The following is a 23,822-nucleotide window of genomic DNA, read 5'->3' as shown; positions in this document are numbered from 1 at the left end:
TGCATCTCTGTGCTGTTTACTGAGCTGGATGAACTCTGAGCCAAAATGACCTCACCAGCTTCACCTTCAAGGTATCTAAACCAGATGCAACAAGACTGTTTTTGGCAATGCAGTTAGTAATATTGGTAAGGAAAGCCCTAGTGCACGCAGTTGGTATGAAAAGATTTAGGAACTCTTGGTCATGGTAAACCCACCCAAACCAGAAGGAAAAAATCAGGAAATGAGTTAGAAATCTGGCTGCAGTTCCTGCCGCTCTGACAAAAACATAAGTCAGATGCACAGGAAACTGTTAAATTAGAAAATGTCTTTATTAGATAACTGGTGGTTAGAGGCTAACCCTCTTAATAAATGCAGAACCTACTTAAATGGCAGGACACTGTGTAAATTGCCCTAGCTGTCTGCATGTAAGTTCTTTTGCAAAGTGGTAACAGATGAGACAGCCTTGTTAATAATCATGTGAATGCTGCAGCGATGCGTTTGCCCTGCTTGTGTTACTCCCCTTGAAATGAAATAAATAAAACCCTGCAAGGATAAATAAATCTGTAAGGAGGGAAATACTGCATCCCTTTTTAGTTAGGGAACAGCTCTTGTTAGTTTTGAACTGAAGACCAATTCTGAAAGCTTTGCCTGAGAGAAGCAGCATAGCTGTGGGAAACAGAATTAAAACAGAGAAAAGCCAAACGATGACCAAAAGGAAAGGGGAAGACACTTTCTGCAAGTCCAGACTAAATCATTTAATCAGGGTGTGTCCTTAACTTCATTTCTTGGCAGAAATTAGATAGATGCTTCAAGGATCATTCTTTAACGCCAAGATTTGCATATGAAACAAAATTTCTGTGCTGACTGGAAGCACAAAGTCTTCTTTGAGAAGAAGGCATGGTTGAGGCACTAGGGATATGATCTGCATGATATAGAAGTGTGTATCTGCTTAGTCCTGACAATCTGCTATCCTGGTTCAAGCAAAGCCCATTTTCAGTTATATTAAATATATATATATATATATATATATATATATATCCTTTTAGAGATGTAGCATAATCTCAGTCTCTCCCTCTCTCTCTTCTTCTCTCCTCCTTTTGCAGGGAGATACTGTTCAGCCCTGTTCACATTTTTGTTTTTATAAGAGCAATGGCTTCTCCCCCCTTCCAGTCTTCTCTGTTCTATATCTAGTATTAGAAAACCAGGAGAATGATCTCCAGAGTTCAGTTTTAGCATGCTGGAGTCAACCAAGACAGCTAGAGGCACATACCTAGGAACTGTCCCCAACACTTTCTTACTTCTGGCCTTCACGCTTCAGGAGAGTATCTTGAAGATGTGGGCTAAGTATAACAGTTGCATTGAAGTCACCCTAGTTTTGTATTCAGCATTCCTTCAAAATTAGTTGTCCAGAAAGAAACCAGAAATACACAGTATCAGAAAATACTCAACAAACCTGTTTGTGGACAGCCATGTGACATTGGCTCAGCAGTTCATCCAAGTCTAATGTTTGCTTGCGTTATTACAAAACACAGTTTTTCTTTTCACAGAGAGTTTTTGGCTTTGCATGTGAAGTGTATCTATCTGCCCTATATCCATCTTCTGAAAAGGTGTCTCTTGAATCTCTTGTTTCAGTAACACACACGTTTCAGTAGTGTTCCATCCACAACCTGCTAGACTAGATTGAGCAATGCAAGTTTCAGATTAGAGAGGAAACAAACTCTGTACTATATAAACTTTTTTGGGGAGAAAAAAAAAAGAAAAACGAAGATCCGACCTACTGACTAGAACAGGTCTTTCAGAATGACATCTAAAAGAGGCAGAGATGGCTCATGTCTTCTCACAGGCAAAAGAGACTGTTTTTTGCCCGAAGGAGGAGGGACCAAGGCTTCATCTCTTCATCTCTGCCTTGGAAGGAGAAGGAAAAACAGGTGATTTGGAATAGAAATCAAAGAGGAATAGTCCCTAGAGGACTGGACAAAGGGCTTATGACAGGAAATGCAATGGTCCACATCGCAACACAGCCTGACAGCTTTATTGTTTGGCTTTGTTTTTTAAACAGGGTGTCCAAAAGGTACTTACGGTTCCTCCTGCCAAAAATCCTGTAAATGCCTGAACGGAGGCCACTGCGACCCTGCGACGGGCACCTGCGACTGCGCGCCGGGCTTCATCGGAGCTGACTGCAGCGAGGGTGAGCCCCATCCACGGGCTGCTTCCCTTAACAAACACTGAGGATAATCCCTCTTTCATACGGGCGGAAGCAGGGATACTCATCCCAGGATTACAGCCCGCCTGCCCAAATTTAATTCTAGAGACAGCTCAGCGTGAATTGCTCAAGTTCCTTTTTCCTGTCCAAAATTTCTCAGTTGAGAAATTATCCCAATATTTTGCTTCACTCTGTGCTGTCGTTATTTTCAGTAAATGGGAGAAAGTTCAAGTTTTGTCATGGCAAAGCTGGTAAGGAGTCCATGGCAACCCTGCTCTTCCTCCTTTACACTAGGGCTGGGTTACGAGCCTGGATTTCTGTGGTATTATCAAAACTATATCTCCTAATATGGGTAACTTGGTATTTCCACATGCTGTACCTGTACCAACTGTACAGGTTTTAGTTCTAATCATAACTTAACTATTATTTTATCGTTTTCAATCTCTTTTTGAAATTCTCATCAGCTTATCACAGAAAGGCAATGCTTTAATACGTTCAGGAGTCTAAAACTTCGCCGTTCGATACACGAGAACATCGCTGTTAATGAAAGAAAGAATTCTTTGGTTGGAAGCGTAACTTGGTGACATTCCAGTTGTACAGCCACCATTGTGGTGGAAAAATTTCCAGATGTTGCACGTGGAAGCATGGAGGACAGCTATAAAAACATTCAGAAGAAGTTATTGTACCTTTGGATGGGGTTTCCATAGTTGTTGTTTTGAAACACATTAACTGGAATAAAACTGAGCTGGTGCTGCAGGGTGCCACCTCTGTTAAAAATGAAAACTGGCATTGGGCACCCAGGGGGTTTAACCAAAGCCTCTGTTTCCTTCAGCGTGCCCTGGAAATCGGTATGGGAAGGAATGCGCCCTGTTCTGCTCCTGCGGCCGAGGTCGGTGTGACCCACGGACTGGCAACTGCTCTTGTCCCCCTGGCCAAACGGGAGCAGGCTGTCAGCAAGGTAACCAAGCGGGGCCCGCAGTCATCCTGTCAGCTGGACACGTCCCTGGGACAGCCAGCACGTTAACCTCAGCACCAAGCATTGTTTTTGGCTGCATTTTCCAACGTTTTTGAAGCCCGGCTTCACCTCGCTGCACCTCGCAGGATCGTGACGCCTGGCCCTCAGTGCTCCCTTGGTCCTCCTTCATCCTGCCCAGGCCTCACCATTTGGCCCCACTACCATTGGTGCCGTTGCACTAGTTCCCTGCAAGGCAAAAGAAGTCACAGCTCTCAAACACTGTGCTCTGAACATGGGATGTGAACCCAGGACAGGGCAAGGGCAGCTCTCGGTGGTGAGCACTGTGAGGGCACGGTGGATGGCTGGGACTAAATTGCCCAGCCAACTGCTTGAAACCCAAAAGGGAAGGTTAGAGGACTTACAGAGGAGAAGACTGGAGAGAGATGGGGCAAGGGGAGGAGAGCAAGTGGGGTGTGAAGCTAGAGGGATATGGGGTGAGATAGGGAGTGCTTGGATTGAACTGCTAATAAATGTGCAGTGACGAGCTGTGTGTGTCACGCAGCCTTGTTGCATCCGGCACTTGTGATGCTGTACAGGGAGCAGGCGTCTGTTTTTGTTCCCTGTCACTTTCCTCCTCCTTTGTGATGGTAATATCTTCTTTTCCAAACTTTGTTAATTCTCTGTAGTGTGTCCCCAGGGACAATATGGCCCCAACTGCCAGCTGACGTGCACGTGTCAGAACGGCGCTGCCTGTGATCAGGTGGATGGGAGCTGTGCTTGTGGCCTTGGCTGGACTGGGAGCTCCTGTGAGAAAGGTAATTTTCTGCTTTGATGATAGTGAACACGTAGACTCAAGCAGGGGCTTCCAGTATCTACACACACTCGAAATGAAGCAGGTTTTGTTGAAGCAGACACCCTCCCAGCTGTACTCATCACTCTAGTTTCCTCTCAAGCAGACTAGCCCCAAGTTAGAGCTTTAGGTCGTTTGGTCTTTTCTTTTTGTTTTGTTTTGTTTTTTTGGAGACACTTTCCTCAAGAATCCTGCTCCGGAATTCTCCCAAGTTCCCGGGCATGATGTCTTATATCTCCTCCTATCCATCTTCCATGTTCTTTTGTTCATGTGAACCCTGTTTTGCACCATTAATATAGTCCTGGCGCTAGCTGTCCAAAAAAAGAAAAAAGGAAAAAAGCCTTACTATGTTTTCTCTGTGATAGTCTCTAGACAATGCAAAACAAGCTTCAGCAACACAGTCTCACTCTTCATTCCAGGAACACTTTTGCCAGCCCACAATAGATTCTTTTCATGTATCCTTTCTTCCTATCTCCCAAAAGTCATCATGCATTTCCGTGTTCCCATTTCTCTCTCCAGATCAAGGTACCTGTGTAGTTACGGATTTAATGTGCAGGAAATCATAATTTTTCTGATACACTGTCAAATAGTTCTGAGTTTACCTTCAAGATGATGTCATCACCACTGCCGTGGTGTAATTCCCTGGCTATCATGTGTTTCCTTCCTTGATATCTGCAAAACATCCACCTCAAGCTCCCTCCGCAACAATACCAAGAATCAGTCATTATAGAGATATCCTAAAATGACACTGTTTTTAGCAGAATTGTTCTGTGGAACGATTTCACTTTGCACCTGAAAAGACTCAGAGACCCTCTATATGCATGTGTGTGTAGGAAAGGAACGGGGAGAAAAGATGCCACTGCAGACAGTCACTCAAGGAAGCCCCCAGGAAAGTGAGGTTTGCCAATACTTGACTGAAAGGTTGTGCAGACGTGGATATTCACCCGTATTTGTCTGTTCCTTGGAATCTCTGTAAGCACTCATTAGCTGTAGGCAGGTAGGAGAACTTTCCTGGGGCCAGTCAGGTGTCCTAGGGTAGCGTGGATCATGCTAGCATATCTAACAGATATGCTTAGTTAAAACGTCCCAGATTTTGAGGACCAGGGTCTCATATTATGTGAAGAACCATGTGTGTATTGCTAGAAGGATCTTCACCATTTACCTGTCCATATAGATAGGCAAGCTGTTGGAAAACAAAATCTTGATTTCCACATCAGTGTGGTTCTCGGTATGTTTTGCCTGAAAGGCATCTTGCAGCCATGCATCATTTTTTTCCTACTGATTAAACATGATGTTCTTGCAAGATACAAAAAAAAAAAGCCTTGTCTGACATTTGCAGACTTATGAATCTGATTATTTGGATGGTCACACTCATTTAAGTCAGTCTGCTCCAGATTCAAATTACCACAGCAGTGATGAAGTTAACTTCTGCAGATATGATGCATAGGTTAATTATATTGACACAGTCATTTTTGCATGACTTGGCTTTCAGTAATTTGAGACATGTTTAGTTCTGTAAAAGTAGATATCTAATTACACATGGAATGTCTGTCACTATGTGTGAAACAGAGATCCTTCCATTTTCATTAGAAATTGGAAGAGTGTGAACTCTAATGACAACACAGACCAAAAAAAGCTGTATTTTTGTAGTTTTTATAAGTCCCTGTAAGAAATATTGTTGTGGATAGGCAAATAGTGGAGAAGATAACATTTACTATGTGACCTTGCAAAACCGTTAGTTTTTTCCAGCATTAACTATCTAAAGAGACAAATTTTAAAGTGGACTATTACAAGCATGTGCTGAGTGCTGTACAACTACGTATATAATACAAAACATTTCTCACCAAAGTAAGCAAATGCATCATAACTGTGCAGAAATGCTCTGTCTTCAATGTGCAGAAGGGGGTGGGAGTTTGAAACTGGTACAAGTGTTGGTCTCAGCACTATAAGCTGTTATATGGCCATTAGATTGCAGCTGTGAAGGCGATTTATCCACGCGAGGTCAGCAAAAAGATTTTGTGCTGCTCTTGTTCTGTCGGCAGAATGTCTCCCGGGTAAATACGGACCTGGCTGCCGCTTGGACTGCCCATGTCGGAACAACGGCACCTGCGACAGGTTCACGGGCTGCTGTCGGTGCCCCGAGGGTTATTTTGGCCACGCGTGTGAGCACAGTAAGTGGGCAACCCCTGCCACTGCCTGAGCAGTCGCTTTCCAAACATAAGACCATGCGGGATCCTCAGCGTAGCCATTTAAACACTTCTGCGGTTCAGTAAAAGATTTGGGGGTCTCCCAGATCACCAGGCAGCTTTGACATCTGAATAACTTGCTGTCTCTAGCACTGGGGGTGTTAGTGGGGAATTTAAAAGCACATGGCATAGAGATTATAACGTGTAGCAGTTTAATGTCTCACAGGGAACACAGCAGAGAATGCCCAGGATTTTAAAGGGCTGTATGTTTTTCTTCATCAACTTTCCTCATTTGGCACTTTCATTTCTCAGGGTGCCCCCTTGGATTTTATGGGCTAAACTGTCTTCAGGCCTGTGGCTGTAAGAATGGAGCTAGCTGCAATGCAGTGACAGGACAGTGTATTTGTCCTTTAGGTTTTCAAGGTGTCTACTGTGAAAAAGGTGTGTATACACATATAATTTTCTTAAAAAACCCTAAGTACCTCACTTTGTTGAGAGCAACTTTGTCCAGACCTTTAGCTTTATGAATATCCTGAACAGTGAATTTGGGATTGTTTACCTGGATGTTGTCATTCCCTTATAAACAAACTAACCTGGTTCTGATTAATACAGTTAAAGTCCTCGTCTCCATGATGTCTTGCAGCAATGAGTTCCACATGTTGATTATTAAAAATGAGTTCCTTTTACTGATTTTAAATTTGCTTCTAAAATTTCAAATGAGATTATTAAATTGGTGTATGTTAAACCAGTTGAGTGTTACGGAATAGTCTTCCAAAGACTTCTAATTAAAAATGAAAATAAGTGCCAGTTACATTTCTGGGACAGATTTACAGATACCTTTGATAGGTTGGATTAGACTAAACCAACATAAAGAGAGATCATATAAATATTATGCCTCTTCCACGATATTCCATTCTTCATTAAATTTGGCATTTATACTAGGTTCAGCTCAGAGTTTATGAGCTGTCCTGTGAGACATCCTTGAAAAACTCCTCTGAACTAATGTATTTCTTGCAATTCAAATATGCAGTGCATCTGAAAAAGTGCTCTTTATGTTAGGCTGCGAGGCCGGGTGGTTTGGCGAGAGGTGTCAGCTTCGGTGTGACTGCGGAGGAGTTCCCTGTGATCCCGTCACTGGAAAGTGCCTTTGCCCGCCCGGGAAGACCGGAGACAAATGCAGTGTTGGTAAGAGCAGTGATGTTTTCTGAGGGCTGGACTATGCATAATTGAACTGGTGTGACCTGCTGGTTTTGGCATAATTGCAAAAAGGACATTTCCTGGCATAGTGTGTTTCTGAACGTTTGCAGCTAGGTATTTTCTTGCAGATTAAACAGCCTTAACAACAGGGTGCCCCTCTTGTTTCAGTCAATACCTAGAGTGACCCACTGTTAGGAAAGCTCTGTGGGTCCCTCATTGGCACTGAGTTTCAGGCGTTATTGAAGAATATACCAAGAAAGTAGTGCAAATAGCAGTTTTGCAGACGTGGTGGAAAGATGCTTGACAGGAGTGTGAAGGGATCCAATTGCACGTGTAGGTGGGAGGTGGGGGAGCTGCAGCAGCTATTTCTGGCTCCAGGATTCAGTAGTAGTCCGAGAACGTTTGATCCAAATAAAATTCCCTCATTTGCAGCACAGGCACTTGGGCTGTGTGTTTGGTAATGAGCTGGCCCACAAAGGCTGAATTATTTCATAACAAGGGTATAAAAATAGGTGAGAATACTGTAAAGAAAACAAACCAAAATGCTGTATCCTGGTGAAATCATTGCAGAGCTGAGAGGCACTAATGATAGTTGAAGTTCCCGAGCCAGATTCTGGTCTCAGTAATGCTGGTGTGAATTTATGACAATCACTAAATTAAAATAAAAACAAATCATCATGTCATAGCAAACATGCTAAAAGCTGTGAATGTCCATGTGCTAATACTACAGGATCACACCGGGATCTGTAATGCTTAGAGCCCCAGGATCATGTTTGGGGAATCCTTTTGTTCTACAATAGGGCAGGAAACAGTTCTAAACATCATGCTATTACTGCAAGGGAGGGGTAAGTAATTGCTGGGAGCTTAAGTGCAACTCAGAAACTAAAAAGGAAAATGATTTGCTACCATCCCTGCACCGTCCTGTGGTCAGAAATCCAAGTAACTCACTCTGCAGGCGCTGGGCTGACCGAGAGTCCAGCCACACTATGAAGTGAGTAAGGCTCCATGAATCCAGAGTCTTTTCCAGTGAAATTTTAGGCAAAAATAAAACACAAGGGGGAAGCTCAGCACCACAAATGTGAAACAAGCTTTTTGCTTCTTGCAAACTATAGGAGTCATTTTTATTTTTCTTAAATCAGCTAGGGTAGCCCCCATCCATGAAAAGCTGTTACAGGGTAGGTTTTATTTGCATTTTTATTTTCAATTAGGCTCAGTTCATCTGTGATATAACTGTGAGCAGCTGTGACTGTGCAGCAGCCATAAAGATAAAAGGCCTGATTTTAATTTGAACTCTGGTAAAGCACCCATTAAACAGGCAAAATGTTAATTAAAAAAAAAAGAGAGAGAGAGAATATAACGGACTTTTATGGGCTCTCTTTTGCTGTAGTAAATTAACATTGCAGACTTCCAAACAGATGTCTTAAATACACATTGTTATTAATGAAAATGTGGTATTACATAAATTAAAGTCAGGTCCAGAGGTGTTCGAGGAGACCTTTTCTCATAACGTTTCCTAATTGCAAAGGCCAAGCTTGGGAGCGCAGGGGGGCTGCCCCGGGGCTACTGCCCGAGCAGAGCTTTCGCCTGCCGAGGGGTGGCCGTGCGAGGGAGCAGGAGCCCCGGGGGCTGCAGTGGCTTGGAGGGACAGAGGACTGCTGCTTGCAGCGTGTTTAGCACCCTGCCTTGCAACCTGCTGCCGAATTTGTCAGCCCAGTCGCAAAATGCCTGTGGGCTTGTTCATCCTCTGCAGCAAAAGCAGATGAGATTAAGACATTTAGTGTATTTTTTTGTCCTTAGAATTATGTGTGATTGGCAGAAGACGAATGAGTATATATGAAATAGATGTACGGAACAGAGAATGCGGATCCAGCACGTTGACAGTAACTTTCCTGAGCAAATCCTGGGATTTCTTTCACTGACATCCTGTGGTTTTACACTATCAAGGGCTTTCCCATTCTGGAGCTTCGTTAGGAAAGCTGGGGCATACTTTGTTTGGGAGCATGTAGTAGATGACCTGGGGAGCCTGCAAGGCTCCCTGCAACCTGCTGCTCTGGGGTTAGCAGGCTGAGCAGCCTCCTGGCCCCAGGTGTCTTCTCTGTCATGAAGCCATGGCAGAAGCATCCTTATACCATGCAGTAATACTGGGCTGGTTTTTGTTTTAAAGAGGTAGGTATATCACCTTAGGTAAAACAAGGCAAAGTCTCTTAACCTACGCTCTTAGGCTAGATGCTTAGCAGACATTAAACAAAAACAAGGAAAAAAAGTTTTCAGTTGAGCAGGTGACCCCAGCAAGGCTTCTCCCAGTTTGCAGAACTTGATGGAGGTTTGAATTCTCAGCAGAGCCGGTGTGGGCTTTCCTTTCCTGCCCAGCGAAAAGCCAGTGGCTTTCCTGTGAGGTTTGGGGTGGGTTTTTGTTGCTGTTGTTTGTTTCTTTTTTAATAAATATCCCCAATTTTCCTACTTGGTGCATTTGGCCCTGAATGCTGCCACTGGTCTCAACTCCTTCCTTTTCTATGCACACGTTTTCCGTGCAGGGCAGCCACAAGGGGCGAGAGGAGCGCACCCCTCACTGCTAATGCTTTGTCCTTCCAGGGTGCAGGTGGGACCGCTATGGCCCAGACTGCTCCCTGCAGTGCCAGTGTGCCAGCGGATCCCAGTGCAATCCTCACAACGGGAACTGCGTCTGTCCGGCCACGTGGACGGGGCCAACCTGCAAGGAAGGTAACGCAAGCTGGAGATGGGTAGGCTTCCTTAGCATAAATCAAACAGCCATCTGCATTTCCATCTCTGGTGGAAAAACCTCGAGGCCTTGATAGCAGCAGCTTTGCTTAGTAGTGTTGTAGCCATGTGTGTTACCTTCGTAAGAGGCTAAGAATTAATAAATATGATAAGCGGCCACATAAGTAGATAACACATCAACAAATAGATTGGGATTGCTCTGTGAAGATGCTGAAGAACTCACCACAATATCATAAGTATTTTATTTTTTTTTAGTTTGGATGACTTCTTAATGTTGTATAGTACTGTGTGAAGATTTCCTCCCACTTGTAATCTAATCATGGTCGGTTTGCTGAGCAATACCATACAATTTAGAATGAATTTAATGTAGGAAACTCTTTGTGAACTTTCGATTTGAGAGGTTTTTACTGTTGTTGTACCTGTTCTGTCCCTCTCTATGAGGAATTCAGTGTAGCTCAGTCCTTTACTTTTTTTTGAAAGGTATAGTATATTAAATTATTTAAGTATGAATTGTATAATCTATATAGTATTTCAGAATTATATAGACCTACAATTGTGTTTCTACTGAATTCTCTAGGTGGCCCTCCAAAACTTCCCTTTTATGAAGAGCAAACGCAAGAAAGAGAGAATGTTTTTCCAAGAGCTCTGCAACAGTAACATTTGGATTAATAAATGAACTGTTTTATATGCACAGACGGTATTTGAATTTGGATATGAAAATGGCTATTCAATTCAGCTTGAATGGTACTGAAGTATTCACACTTCTTATGGAAGACTACAGAGGCCATTTAGTAGCTGGATCCTTTTAAAAAGTCGAATCTGTTTTATGTATATTTATTCCTAGCCTCTTGCCCCTCAATTAATCTGAACTGGACATTCTTTCTGATTTATAATACAATTCATTGTTTGAAAGCTTGGACACATTTTTAGTAAAACCAGCTCCAGAGTATCAGGATAAACAGTATGGAACGTATCAACTTACAGTGAGCCACACTAACTTTAAGTGACTTTCTAAACCCACTTGACAACCAGAGTGAAGTTAAATGAGTTTTTCGTAGATCATGAAGCTGATATGGATCCACTGCAAAATCACATTGACCAGAGGCTCCCAGAATTCCCTGAATTAATGCCTCTTGAAATAGCATCATATGTTATATAAAAATGTCTAGTCTAATTTTAAAATTGCCATTGATGAAAAATTCTCCGCAGTCCTTGTTCGGTTATTAACTAATTTAAGAATATGTACTGCCTTTTTTGCCTGAGTTTCAGAGACAGGAAGGTCTCAGTTTGTATCTCATTTATATCTGCCTTCCAAAACATAGGGTGCCCTCTATCAGGCTTGTCTGAGTTTCTCCTGTCACTTGAGTTTCTCCACGGTTTGTCGAGTCAAACTATGCAGTACTTCCCATAAAACAGTGCACAAAAAAGCACACCAAAAAACCCCTTTATCTTTGTTATAGTAAGTGAACCACAGCAGATGTTGAATGCTATCAGGACTTTTTAAAGCTGTCTTAATCAACTTATTGTGTAGCAAAAGCACATTACAGCCCATTGCATAAAGAATACACAAGAATCTTTACCTGAAAATCATCTATCCTTGTTTGCTGTCTCCTATCTGCAACCAAGATAAAGACATTCTGGTGCTATTTTGTCTGTTTTTACAGACTGCTGTTTAATGAGGACAAGGTCATTATAAAGACATAATGTTCTCTATTTTAATATCCTGATTCCATAGTACCTCTTTATACCTCTTTTTGGGTCTATTAGAAGTTTACATACCTATGCAGTAACCTCTTCAGTCTGACTAGATAAAAAGTGCACTTAACTAAAAGACATCAGAATCACAGGCTCTTTAGATTTGCAGGTCTTGTATTCAACCTACTGTTAACTTTCCACAATAAATTACCCCTCTAAGAAAAGATTTTCCTCTTGGAAGAGGCAAAGTTGCAGTAATTGATGCTAACTTGTGATTTTCAAAATAATGTTTGTTGTTACTGCCGTTGGGTAATGAGTAGGTGAAATAAGAGTTACCCCAAGGTTCACCTCAGGTCTTAAACAAATCTCAGTCATTAAGTGGCCAGTAAGTAATAAGTGACTTCTGCTCACCTGGGACTTTAATTCAAACTATGATGTTTTGGAAGCAATACAAGTTTGCTAGGTATTTTCAAACTTAATGGAAGGCTTATTGTTGTTATTCATCACTTCATGGGTATTGAAAGTCATTTGTGCCTGTGACCATATTAATTAACCGGCTGTGCTTTCAGTCAGAAATTCCCAGGTGCTGATTCCGATCCCTTGTCATTTCTTCTTCATAGCTCTATGAATGTTACCAGAAAATTTACTTGATGTAAATGTGTCAAAATTGCCATTTTCCCCCAGCTAGTCAGAAGCGTGTGGTTCTCAGTAGACCTATTCTGTCAGCTGTGACATTTTAAATGTTTCTTTGGAAAGTCATTTCACTTAAATGAATCAGATGTAGTAAGGTAAATCTTGTACAAGAGGACAATTAGATATCATGCTATTAACTACTACAGAAGAAACATCTGGGTAGAGCAACTGCCTTCTTTTGATCTCGCCACTGTTTACTGCTCACTTGCCAAAGAGCCAAACTACTGGAAGCATTGCCTTATATTCAAAGTTTTTCATAGAATAGAGTAGGTTGGAAGAAATCTCCGGAGATCCAGTCCCGGTCCTGATTAAAGCACAGTCAACCTGAGAGCAAAACAGGGTCGCTCAGAGACTTGTCCAGTTGAATTCTGAATATCTCCAGAGATGAAGACTCCAAAACCTCTTTGGGCCCTCCCGAGTCATGATCACCCTCATGAAATTTTTTTTCCCACTTTTGAGCTAGAACTTCCGATGTTGCAGTTTCTGTCTGCTGCTTCTCATCCTTTCAGCGTGCACTTCAGAGAAGAGCTCGTGGCCCTTCATCTCCTTCACCTCATGACCTCGGAGAAGAAGGCTGCCCCTTGTCTTCAGTCCCTACGGAGTAGCTGAGACAGCAACAACACCTCTCCTTAGCCTTGTCGTCTTCACACTGAACAGACTCTGCCCTCCCGAATGACCTCTCGTCCAGCCACTAATAGTCTTGGTCTTCTTCCACTGGACTCATCCTAGTGTGTCCGGAATTTTAGTTTAGGGGAAGATACCTGATGTCAGTGGGCCCTATATTTGGTATGTTTACACACTAATGCATAAGGAACAAGAACATCTTGCTCTTTGGCAGCAGTATAAAAAATAGACTGTTCTTATCCATCTGCTATCTTCGATCAGCTGATGGAAGGGGAACGCTTTCTGAAGCCGTTACACCTGTGTATACTTGTTTACATTTTCCTCAGTACCTTCGTATCAGAATTGTAAATATGTACTATAAAGGAAATAACATATTTTGTATTAAGTATTTTTAAAGAATTTCTCAATTCTAGATACATGATGAAACACATATTCTAAGCGACTGATATTGAGCCTGTGCCAAAGAATTAGAGGCCCAAGTCAATCTGCCTGGGAAATATTTCAGCAAACTTTTTTTTTTTTAAATTAGAAAATGCCAATTCATACAGAACTATTTACATGCAATAGTCTTTTTATATTCATTCCTCCTTCAAAATACTTCATAGCTTCTTATGTTATTGCCTTGGGAAAAACAGATCACTTCAGTGCTGTTAAACAGATTATTCTGATTTGGGGCTCAGTCTGACTTTCTATTCCAAAATGTAGAATAAAAAAGTAAATATCAAAACTGAATATTTCAAAGGATTAAAAGAAGACTTTTGAACATCTTTTTTTTAGCTATAGATCTGCAATTTTTTTCATAATTGAAGCTACGGAAAGGGGTCACATGATGTCATTTGCTAGATGAAAAGCCAAGCCTTATATATAAAGAAACTTAAGTTCCGTGTATTTTCACCAATGTGTTCTGATGCTGCTTCTTGTTGCAGATCAATACATTTATCTGATTGTGTTCCTACAAAACAACGTTTATTAGTCAGCATGAAGTTTTCCTAAGATTCATTTTGTGACAAGTTATTATTACTAAGAAAATATAATTTTGCTTATTTGTTTCATCAACTCCTGTCAGAATCATATATAGCACTGAAACCCATTGAAAAAGAAAATGAAAGCTTTGGTGAAATTTATGTTCAAATTATGTGCATCTTTCATTTGGTGAATGCCTTCTTGGCTGTCTGTTTCCCAGAATATCAAAATTAACTGAGCTTTCTTGAAAAGAGCACTTTGTGTATTCCGTAACACACTTGTACACACACAGTGCTTCTTTCAGAAGGATATTTAAATTATTTAGAACATGCAATCTGTGCCAAAATCCACTGTCTTACCTTGCTGTATATTCCAGATAGCCTCAGTTTTAGAAGAATGGAAATGAGTGTAACTCAGTGGATCCAGCAGAATTTTACTCAATGTGAATTCATGAAACCAGAACAACATGTTTTAAGTTAGACTTCAGTATTTATAATGCTATCCTCATAGGAAAACAATCAGAATTTTAAAAATTCTCCGCTTCTGCTGCCAGAAATTATTATTCTACTTTTATCCTTTTTATGTTGAAGAACCATTGCTATTAAAGTTTGCCCAGATTTCTTGCCAACCATATTATTTTGATTGGCTACAGCTTTCTGTTTGTGTAAGTAATAACCATAACAGTATCAGAAGTTGCCAAGGGGACAAACATGGAAATTATACCTTTGTATCCCTTCCAGAGGAGCCAGAGACACATTTTGGAGCCACGGTGGCTTCATGCCGTTGACCTAATGATGACAAATAACAGCGTTGCTCCTGGAGCTTCGTTTTTTATCAGAGCAGAGACAAGTCGGGAAGAGTTCTGGAGGGAATTGGTGCACCAGGAGACCTCGATCCTCCCACCCTCATGTAAATTTTTTTTTACAACTTAGCCGAAGCCCTTCCGGAGCCCAGGCCATGGCAGAGGTTTCGTGCACGGACGGTGACCCGCGGCTGACGGCAGTTCCCGCGTGAGCAGCGCTTGTGCCTGCTCGTTCTTGTGCAGGGTCAAAGCTTTAAATTTTAGCTCCATAAAGCAAATTCCAGGGGTAAACAAAGCATTTCAGACCGGTAGCACATAAATTGTTTATCTTTATTTTTTTTTGTGGGTTTTAATAAGGGCTTGTATAGCAATAGTGTGTCTTAGTGAATTTGTAGCCCCTGTTGAAAGAGCATGGGGAGGGGTGTATCTCAGAGCTGTACTGTACTTTGTTGTACACATGTAATGGTGAAAGGATGCTAATTTTTTTTATAAATATGTCATTAAAACTTGTTCTTGTTTTCTCCTTATTGATAATTTTTGTGTAATAGGCTTACATTACAGATCAAATTTTACTCTTTTACACTAATTTATATTCAGAGCAAACACTGAAATCACACCTGCTTTTAGGAGTTTATAAATAATAGCAATGGGGCCTGTAGGTAAATGGGTTTATATAAAGATGCCTGCCCAGAGCAGCTTCTCCAGTGACCAAGCCTGATAAATCGAGGTTTCTGGCACTCCAGAGTATTAGAACTATCCAAAACACAGCATAAATCTTGCTGGGAGAGGATGGTTATGAAGTGTAGCATTTCTGGAAGACTTGGGCATTAGGCACGTTGAAACCGCACACCTGCAGGCTGCCATCAGCCTCCTTGGCCCCTTCCCAAAGCCTAATGCTCTCCGTACAAACAGTCGTGTTCACCTTGAGGGTATTGTCTTCTCGCCCTGGCAGGAGCTGAGGGAACACGTGTGCCTCTGGAATGCCAAGTAATGCAATAAGTGTGTGCTGGTTAATTGGAAGTAGCACGCTAAATTGAATTGAAAATGTGTAACAAAGAAGGGACAGTATATCAAGCTGTCAGATTAAAAAAAAAAAAGGAGGGAGGAGTGTAGATATATATGGTTAACTGGATTCTGGGAGAACGGCTTTACAGGCTTGGGTTTATTTTTAAATTTCAGAGCAAACATTTATTTTAGCTCTGTAGTCATGCAGATTTTTATCTGTGGTCTACTGTATTGTTACCTATAGTTCAGACAAAAGGAACGTCAAGTTCATTTGGTATAACTTTGGTTTGGTTTAACATACATTTTAAAGATAGTCTATAGTTCTTGAAATTTGCCCAATAATTTAGTTATATAAACAGTATTTAAATGATTTAAAGAAATAGTTTAAGTTATCACACTGAACTTCCAGTTCTAAACCTTGCAGGTAACAGCTGATCCAAAGGAGTTGAAATGGATTGATATTCTCAGTCTGTGTAGGGTGAACATTGGTCCACATCTTAGTTCCTCCAAAAAAAAAAAAAGTTTGCAGCATTTGAAATGTTTTTGTCTGCCTTTAGTATATATTAGCACTGGAATAAGAGCAGTCTTGTTACTGTGTTCATGAACTGCTACTGTAAGGTACAGTCTCTTCAGCATCTCAAGATAGTGTTAAACCAATTTGTCCCAGTAAATCTCTCATCTTGGTCAGCACTAAAGCTTTGCAGAAAGTTAATGCAATATTCTGTACATATCCAGTAAAAAAAGAACTGCCCAAAACCCATAAATGGTCTAAAAATAACTTTATTAAAAGTTCAGTATGAGAAGATACTGCTTTGTTATTCTTTCATGAACAGTAGTTGAAAAAAGAAAAGTAAGCATCTTAACATCTTAATTGTGTTGTTACATATATGAATAAGGATGTCAGCAACTAGTAATCTAATTGTTCATGCCATTTGGCAGTGGCTTCTCTTTCTGTAATAGCCTAATAAATCCTTGTCTTTTAGAAAGCCGATGACAGCGGAACATGTTGGGAAGCTGCATGTGGTATAGATGTTATAGTTAATTTTTAGAATGCTTCGTGCCATCGTCTACTGGGTGTGCTCTCCAGTCCAGATGTAACATCTTGGCTTGAGGCATGTGCTCATGTCTCCCTCTAGTGACTCCAAGGACTGATGAGAATTAAATTAATTTATTTTAAGGGCTGTGATTTCATGGTGTAGGAGACCCAAGAGTTAGTCCCGCTGCTTCCCACAGGTCACATCTTGATTGATTAATTAATGTAATAAAGTACAGCCTGGCAGCATCAGTCCTGGGCCATGGACACTGTGGGTGGATATTGTATAAACCAGATCAACACGATGGTCCTACCCCAAGACCATCGTGCTTGTCCACACAAAGGAGATGCAGCTCTGTTCGCACGGCCTTGGTGGTTGGACAGAACTACCAAAAATTAATTCCAAACTTGCAGAAGTTTCTATCAACCTTCACCTCTGTCTTTACCTACTGTTCCTTCTTAGTTCAGCCCAAATTAGGAAGGAAAACTCTTGGGAAATGTCAAGATTTGTCTTGCTTCTAAGCCTTGCTTTGAAAATTGCATGTGGGCTTTCTAGCGTGGGAACACCCGAGCTAACCGAGCGCACATTCCCTGGTTAAGTGGAGCCATATTTGGGATGGAAAAGCTCCACTGTTCCCACTGATTCTGTCCTGTTGTTCTAGTTCTAATTAACAAGGAATTGGCCTGTCATTTCTTTGTTATTTTGTAAGTCTTAGAGTGCTATAAATTACTTACAAAGTGACTTAATGAAAATTCTCTGGTTTTTGCAGCTGGAGTTTTTTCAGCTAGAAATCTAGTTTAAAATGATTTATATGTCCTCTAAGATATGCACTTAGATTCCTTTCCGTATGTCATCAACAAAAAATAAGATCAGTGCAAGGAGAGGCTGTGGGGGTAATTCCTGCTTGTCGATTTGCTTTTTTTTAGCTCTTCTATTTGACGTTTATGTTGTGGTAGCCGTTGTGGATCTTGGCCGCGCACTACTAGGTACATAAGTAAAGAAGGCTGCTCTTAATTACCACTTTAACCTTAGGGTATATATGAAGTACAGAACAGCAAGCATAAAAGCATCACATTAAATCCGGGACGTATTTCTGGGCAGGAGAGGCAGGAAGGCTGCAGTAGCCGTCCTCCTCCTCCTCCTCCTCCTCCTCCTCCTCCTCAGAGCCTTCCTCTGCCGCCCACCTCCTCCTAAGCATGGAGCTTGAGCAGACACCTTGAAGGGCTTTTAGGCCTCTTTGCAGTCACGTGTAGCATGTTAAATTTTTACAAGAACTGGTGAATTTGATCGGAAAAAAAAAAAAGTTATTTTTGGCTGCCAGTGTGGCAAAGCAACTTAAAATACAAACTCAAGAATGTGTTGAAAGAAGCCGGTTTGCCAGAGTTGCTATTGTTGCAGCAAAGTCTTCGCCGTGATCCGATGGGAAGCCTTTCCCCAGAGTATTTTATTTAAAAAGTTAAGGGGATACTTTCCCTTAGGTATTTTATTTACAAAGTTAAAGCAAAGATAAAATGCCTGGAAGATTTTTGCCTCTTTGTGAAGAGTGTTCGTGAGGATTGTTTTGGTTTAAGTGTTTTGTTGCAAAACCCTTCCTGATGTGGAGTAGTGACTGGCTTTTTTATTCCTTTGGAAGGGGAAATTTGCACATTTCAGCTTATGATAGTCGAATGTCATTGGTTTGACAGTGTGCCATTGACTAGGGAACAGCAGCCCTTTAAGTCTGACATTGCACTCTAAAGTTAAGTATGTTGTCATGAGGAATTTGCAGTAAATTTTCTCTTCTGATTTCTAGCTCCAAAAAGACATGATTTTTTTGTTTTCATCGCTTTCCAGCAGAAATTGCAGAGGCTCTGCCGAGGAGGGGAGGTGCTAGTGCTTGTTTCCCCAGGGAAGATCGGAGGTGCAGAGTTGATGCAACTTGAGTGCTACTCCCTGGAGCCCAAACCCCCAACAGCAGCCCAGGGTCCTGTCTGGTAGCCAGGGCTACCTCCCCTGGGAAAATCCCCAAAGATCTGTAAAGCTTTGGGAAAGAATGATGTCACCTAAGGCCCACAGCAGTAAAAGGCTGTTTTAATGCGTATTTCGGTGAGCGTTGTTCTGCCGCATGCAGAAAACAGCATCTGGCTACATCGGGAACTGAAGAAGGGACCAGTGCACAGCTCCTGGGGCTTGGACACGTACACGGCCCCTCGGTGCCCTGCTCCAAAACCATGACATGATAAGCGTGTGCCAAGTCATGTGAGAGGTGAAAAACATTAGAGCTGATAAATGAATGTTTGACTTCGAGTCTGCATGAAAGAGGATGTTGAAAACTGGGTTTCTTCCTGCCCCTGCTGCCAGGAATACAAGGCACCACACAAGAGACTTTGAAGGGCCCTCCGGGAAAAATGCCATTACCAACTCAACTATAGCGTGTTGTCCAAGCTGCCCTGAAGGAGTCTCTGCCAGAAACACCTGTTAACAATAAGGACTTGTTAATGTTTCATAATTATTTTCCCAAGTATGTTATTGCTACACCAGTCCCCCTGCACAAGAAAGGAAATTTTGGCAAGCATTAAATGCACATGATATTTGTGAAAGCCTCTGGTGTGTCTGAATCTGCTAAGGGCAAGATGAAGGTGGATCTGCAAGTCTGGTGATGGCTCCATGCAGCTGAGGTTGCACTCAGCAGCGAGGGGCTAATGGAGCCAGTTGCCCACACGTTTGGTATCCTTTGAGACCTGGCTTTAGAAGTTGGCCATGGAGTGAAAAATCATCTTCTCCTTTTGATAGTATCAGCGATCTTACCTATTGGTGACTTGTTTGTCAGTTCTTGTGATTCCGGCTTTCAGTCCACCCCGTTCAGTCCCAAAGATGACCGAGCTCATCAGAGATGTAAATCTCTGGCTTCTGCTTTTCGTGCTTTTTCCCTGAAACAGGGCAGACCTGATCATTCCCCCTGCTCGATATGTAACTACTACTAGTAGTAGTTTATCCTCTTCAAGGGAGGAAACTGTAGCACGAGCATACTTTCAAAATGCCTGCCTCACATGGCCAGATTTTGAAGATACGGATGGACCTTGCTGGATTTCAAAAGGGAAGATGGATTTTTTTTAAAAAATGTGCTAAGACTTTATCTACAGATAGGATCTTTATGCGTGATGCACATTTTCATGTTCCTGGGTCCTTAAGTAACTTTTTGCGACGCTTCCAGGTTCGCAAAGGTTGAGCACCACATTCCTTGTTTCCGAAAGTATTTGCTGACTGCGACAACAGAGAATAATTTGCCTTTTTTTTTTTTTTTTTTTCCTGAGGAAGAGGTAAATAGGTGATACAAAAGAGGGAACCCAAGCTGGGTTCTCCCACACCCAAGGCCCCGGTCACCAAATGGTTTGGCCTAAGGAAAACTCTTGCTGCAGGCTTATAACTAGAGCTTTAATGTAGTGTATTTTTCACTGGAACAGGCTATTGGTGTTTTCCAAGGTTTCTTGGCCTACACAAACGTCCAAGTGGCTCAGTAGGTGGCACCCTTTCTATTCCTCTATTTTCAACCGAACGTCAAAAATAAGTTGGAGCTTATGTGTATGTGAAGCAAGTTCAGTAAAAATGTAAATGCATATTTGTCTCCTTAATTGAATATAGTATATTGTGAAATCATTACTGTCAGGGCACACTTTGGTTTATACGAACACTTAAGTAAAGAAAATACATAAACCTAGATTGACTTGAGCAATTTGAATGTGATAGTGGACATCTGTGTTCAATAATGTTACTTTGTTAAGCGGTGTTTAATATTTCATGTCAAAGCGGGGAGCATAATAGAGCAGGGTATTTTCTGAGTTCTTAGTTTGCTGCAGTTTATGGTACAGCACAATATATAATCTGTCCTTTGTCAAGCTCACCAGAAAGAGCCCTGCTGCAGCTAAAGATGTAAATTGCTCTAATATATATGTTTCAGGACCTCTCCCCATCTGAGGAATTAATCTTGGAAGGTGCTGAGTGCCCTGAAATGCCAGCGAAATCAGTGGGATTTGAAGTTTCTCACAACTTTGTAGGCCAGGGTCCTTACATGGGGTAATTATCGTCCCTCTAGTCCCCAGCAGGAAAGCCCTTAAGCACCGCTGAGTTTTGAGAGCGTGAGGAGCCTGTGGACATCAGTGTTGTTAATGCTGCTGAGATAGGTCTAGAGGGCCAGCTCCTGCCTCCAACGCGTTCATGCTGTGTGAGGAAAATTAAGGGATGATCCCTGACCCGGGGAATGGAAAATCTGACCGTGCCGGATGGAGAAAAGGTGGAGAAGAGCCGTGTTGCTTGTCCTGTGCTTCATCAAGGGTTGAACCCCCGTGTTCTGAGGTAGCACCTTCTCTGCTGAGCGTTAGGTGGTGAAGGAGGGAGGCAAGGACACCAACTTGTTGCGAATTCAGTATACGCACAAGTACGGTGCTCGTCGGAGGACTCTGCCTGCAGAAAGTTCAAAGTAAGAGAAACATTTCTAAGTATCTTCCAAGTCTATTATTAATGAACGATTTCACTGATGTTCTTGGATGGATTTGCAGCGAGTAATTCGTCTACAAACAAATCTTTCTTTTATATTTTCCCCTCAACCCCAATCTTTTGTATTTCATTTTTAGGTGAAATTTTGTAGTAGGACTCGCCAAAAGAAACATGCTTTCCCAAGCCTCACGCTGAATGTCTGTCTGGATATTTTCATTTTAACTGCAGCTTGGGAAAAAAAATGTAAACATGGTGCTAGTATCATTTTTAAGTTGAAACTATTCTTCCCCCGTGTTCAAAGAGCATTATAAATGTTTGCTCAAAGGAGGCATATTTATTCATTTAACCTTTGAGAGAATACTGTGTGCATAGGTAGTAATAAAAATGTATTAAGGAGTGAGTGTGATTCCCCTGGCAATTGGCTTCTCTCTTGACCTCCTCTTAAGGATCTTAGCGGACTGTGCTGCTGCCTGTCTGTGAGGTATGTTTGCACAGGGGGTGAAATTTAAAGTTGCAGTGTGTTACAAGCAAGTAAGTGACTCTCCTTTCTAAATGCTGGAGGAAAAACGCTCAGAAAAAGGCATGACATGTAAGGCAGTCATGTGCTGTGAATGTTGTTCCAAACATGCCATATAATTTCCCACATAAGGCATATGATCCATGTAGTTCTTGCTCCATAATGGTACTTTTCCCTGTTTGATTTCGTGACACCATTTTTTGGTGTCACTCTTGGCTGTGTTGGATATTTGGATGCCGATAGGATGCCCAGGAGCTGGGTGCAGACCCCATGCGGCTCCTTCACCCCCAGAACTTGTGTGGGCAGGAGCCACTTCCACATGAGCCCCTGGCATTCCTTTTCCATGAACCTGGCCACTCGCCTGTTTAGGGAAGGATGCACAAAACAGGAGGGATTATAGCAAAAGAAATTCATGGAGCTATTTGCATGATTATGGCCAGGACCCCTCTGCTTGGTCTGCCCAACCATCCTAGCTGCTTGGATGTGCCCTTGGCAGCCCTCACGTTGGAAGTCTGGATTTGCCACAGAAGCTGGAGATGGAAAACACCTGCTGAGACCATGTCCCATCCAGCGCAGAGCCGTTTCCCCACAGGACACGGGTCATCTCTAAATCCCGCTGCTGACATCCCGTATACAGCCCGAACTGGCAACATCCTGTCCAGAGCGACACTTCATAAATCAGGCTTAGGGCCAGTAAATCGGCAAGGACGAGCAGTTACCAGCTACATATCTCCCTTCCCAATGGCTTTCTTACGTTTCAAGGGATCAGCGGCATGTCGGCAATGGGGCTTTTGCTCAAATGCTGAATCTCATCTCGCCGGGGCCGCGTCTTGCCAGCGCGAACATAAGCAAACACTCAGGTCTTCCCTGCAGCCTTGAGCAATCGCCCGCCGCCTCCAGCAGCCGCCCGGCTGTTTCCACGCTTGTCGCAGGGCCGGTGCCGTTATCAATGCCCAGTATTGTTGTTATTGCACCATTCCTCTGCCGCTTGATTATTCCGGGAGGGGAGGACGAGTTAAGGGATGGATTGGTGCGTGTTTGTCGCAAGGGGGGTCTCCGGTGCTGGATGTTTCTGTGGAAACCTCACCCCTATTTAGCTGAGCTGGCTTCACAATCATCTGGCCCCAATTGTGGGTGCTGAGCACTCAGAAAACAAGACAAAAAGCTGGCCCTGAGCTCCGCTTGACAGTCTGGCCCCAGATGTAGGGTTGTTTGTTTATTTTTATATTTAAGAGATCTAGAAAGCTGCACCGAGGCAGAAAATAGCATGACAAAAATAGGCTTTGCAAAAACTAAGCTTTGCCGATTGGCATAAAGCGGATGCGTATTCTTTCCATAAATTTTGGGGTAAGCTCAAGTTACAGGAGGCCAGAAAGGGAAGATCAAAAAAAGCCGATCTCAGCCAAGATCATTAGTTCAGAATATATGTAGTGCCAAAACAACACAAGTTGCACAACTTCACCACGCATACCCCTCTCTTAACCCATTCTGGCTGGATCAGAACAGAAGCTGAGTGGAGCTCCAGAGCACTCCACGGCTTTGGATGACCTCCGTGGACTTCACAGTGGCAGGCGACATCTTATTCCTGGTTATGATCCGTTGGCCTAGCGAGTTCAATGCAGGGAATATTGGACAACGTAGAGGTATTCAGACCTTATCTGGTGAAGCAGGGTTTATTGCGAGCTGAAGTCCCTGGGTACTAGTTAGAACCGTTCACCCTCCTCCTCATCAGATATTCCCGGAATTGGAAGCCCTGTGTGAGAACTGCTGCTTCCTTCTTTCTGGCCAAAATTGTTGTACCTTGACATTAAGTTTTTGAAAGTGCTCTTTGTGATGCTTACTCGTGTAACATATGGTGACATTTAAAACTATTTGCCGTGCTAGAAGTCCATGCTGTAATGCAGCAA

General features: G+C 42.3%; 1 protein-coding gene across 1 annotated transcript in view; it reads left to right on the top strand.

Annotated features, from left to right (window-relative positions):
- Positions 1 to 10,946, top strand: part of LOC104571522 (uncharacterized) — a 171,345-nt gene extending 160,399 nt beyond the window's left edge. The window contains exons 29-36 of the mRNA XM_088523820.1: positions 2,039 to 2,167; positions 3,015 to 3,140; positions 3,824 to 3,952; positions 6,030 to 6,158; positions 6,486 to 6,614; positions 7,233 to 7,358; positions 9,963 to 10,091; positions 10,687 to 10,946. Coding sequence (XP_088379946.1) covers positions 2,039 to 2,167; positions 3,015 to 3,140; positions 3,824 to 3,952; positions 6,030 to 6,158; positions 6,486 to 6,614; positions 7,233 to 7,358; positions 9,963 to 10,091; positions 10,687 to 10,766 — 977 coding nt within the window. The 3' untranslated portion in view covers positions 10,767 to 10,946. The remainder of the gene's footprint in view (positions 1 to 2,038; positions 2,168 to 3,014; positions 3,141 to 3,823; positions 3,953 to 6,029; positions 6,159 to 6,485; positions 6,615 to 7,232; positions 7,359 to 9,962; positions 10,092 to 10,686) is intronic.
- Positions 10,947 to 23,822: the final 12,876 nt, after the last annotated feature.

Source organism: Tinamus guttatus, unplaced genomic scaffold (genome assembly GCF_059628265.1).
Source record: "Tinamus guttatus ecotype Peru unplaced genomic scaffold, ASM5962826v1 Tinamus_guttatus_pri_ptg000198l, whole genome shotgun sequence".
NCBI classification, from domain to species: Eukaryota; Metazoa; Chordata; class Aves; order Tinamiformes; family Tinamidae; genus Tinamus; species Tinamus guttatus.
This window is presented reverse-complemented; position numbering and strand designations above follow the sequence as displayed.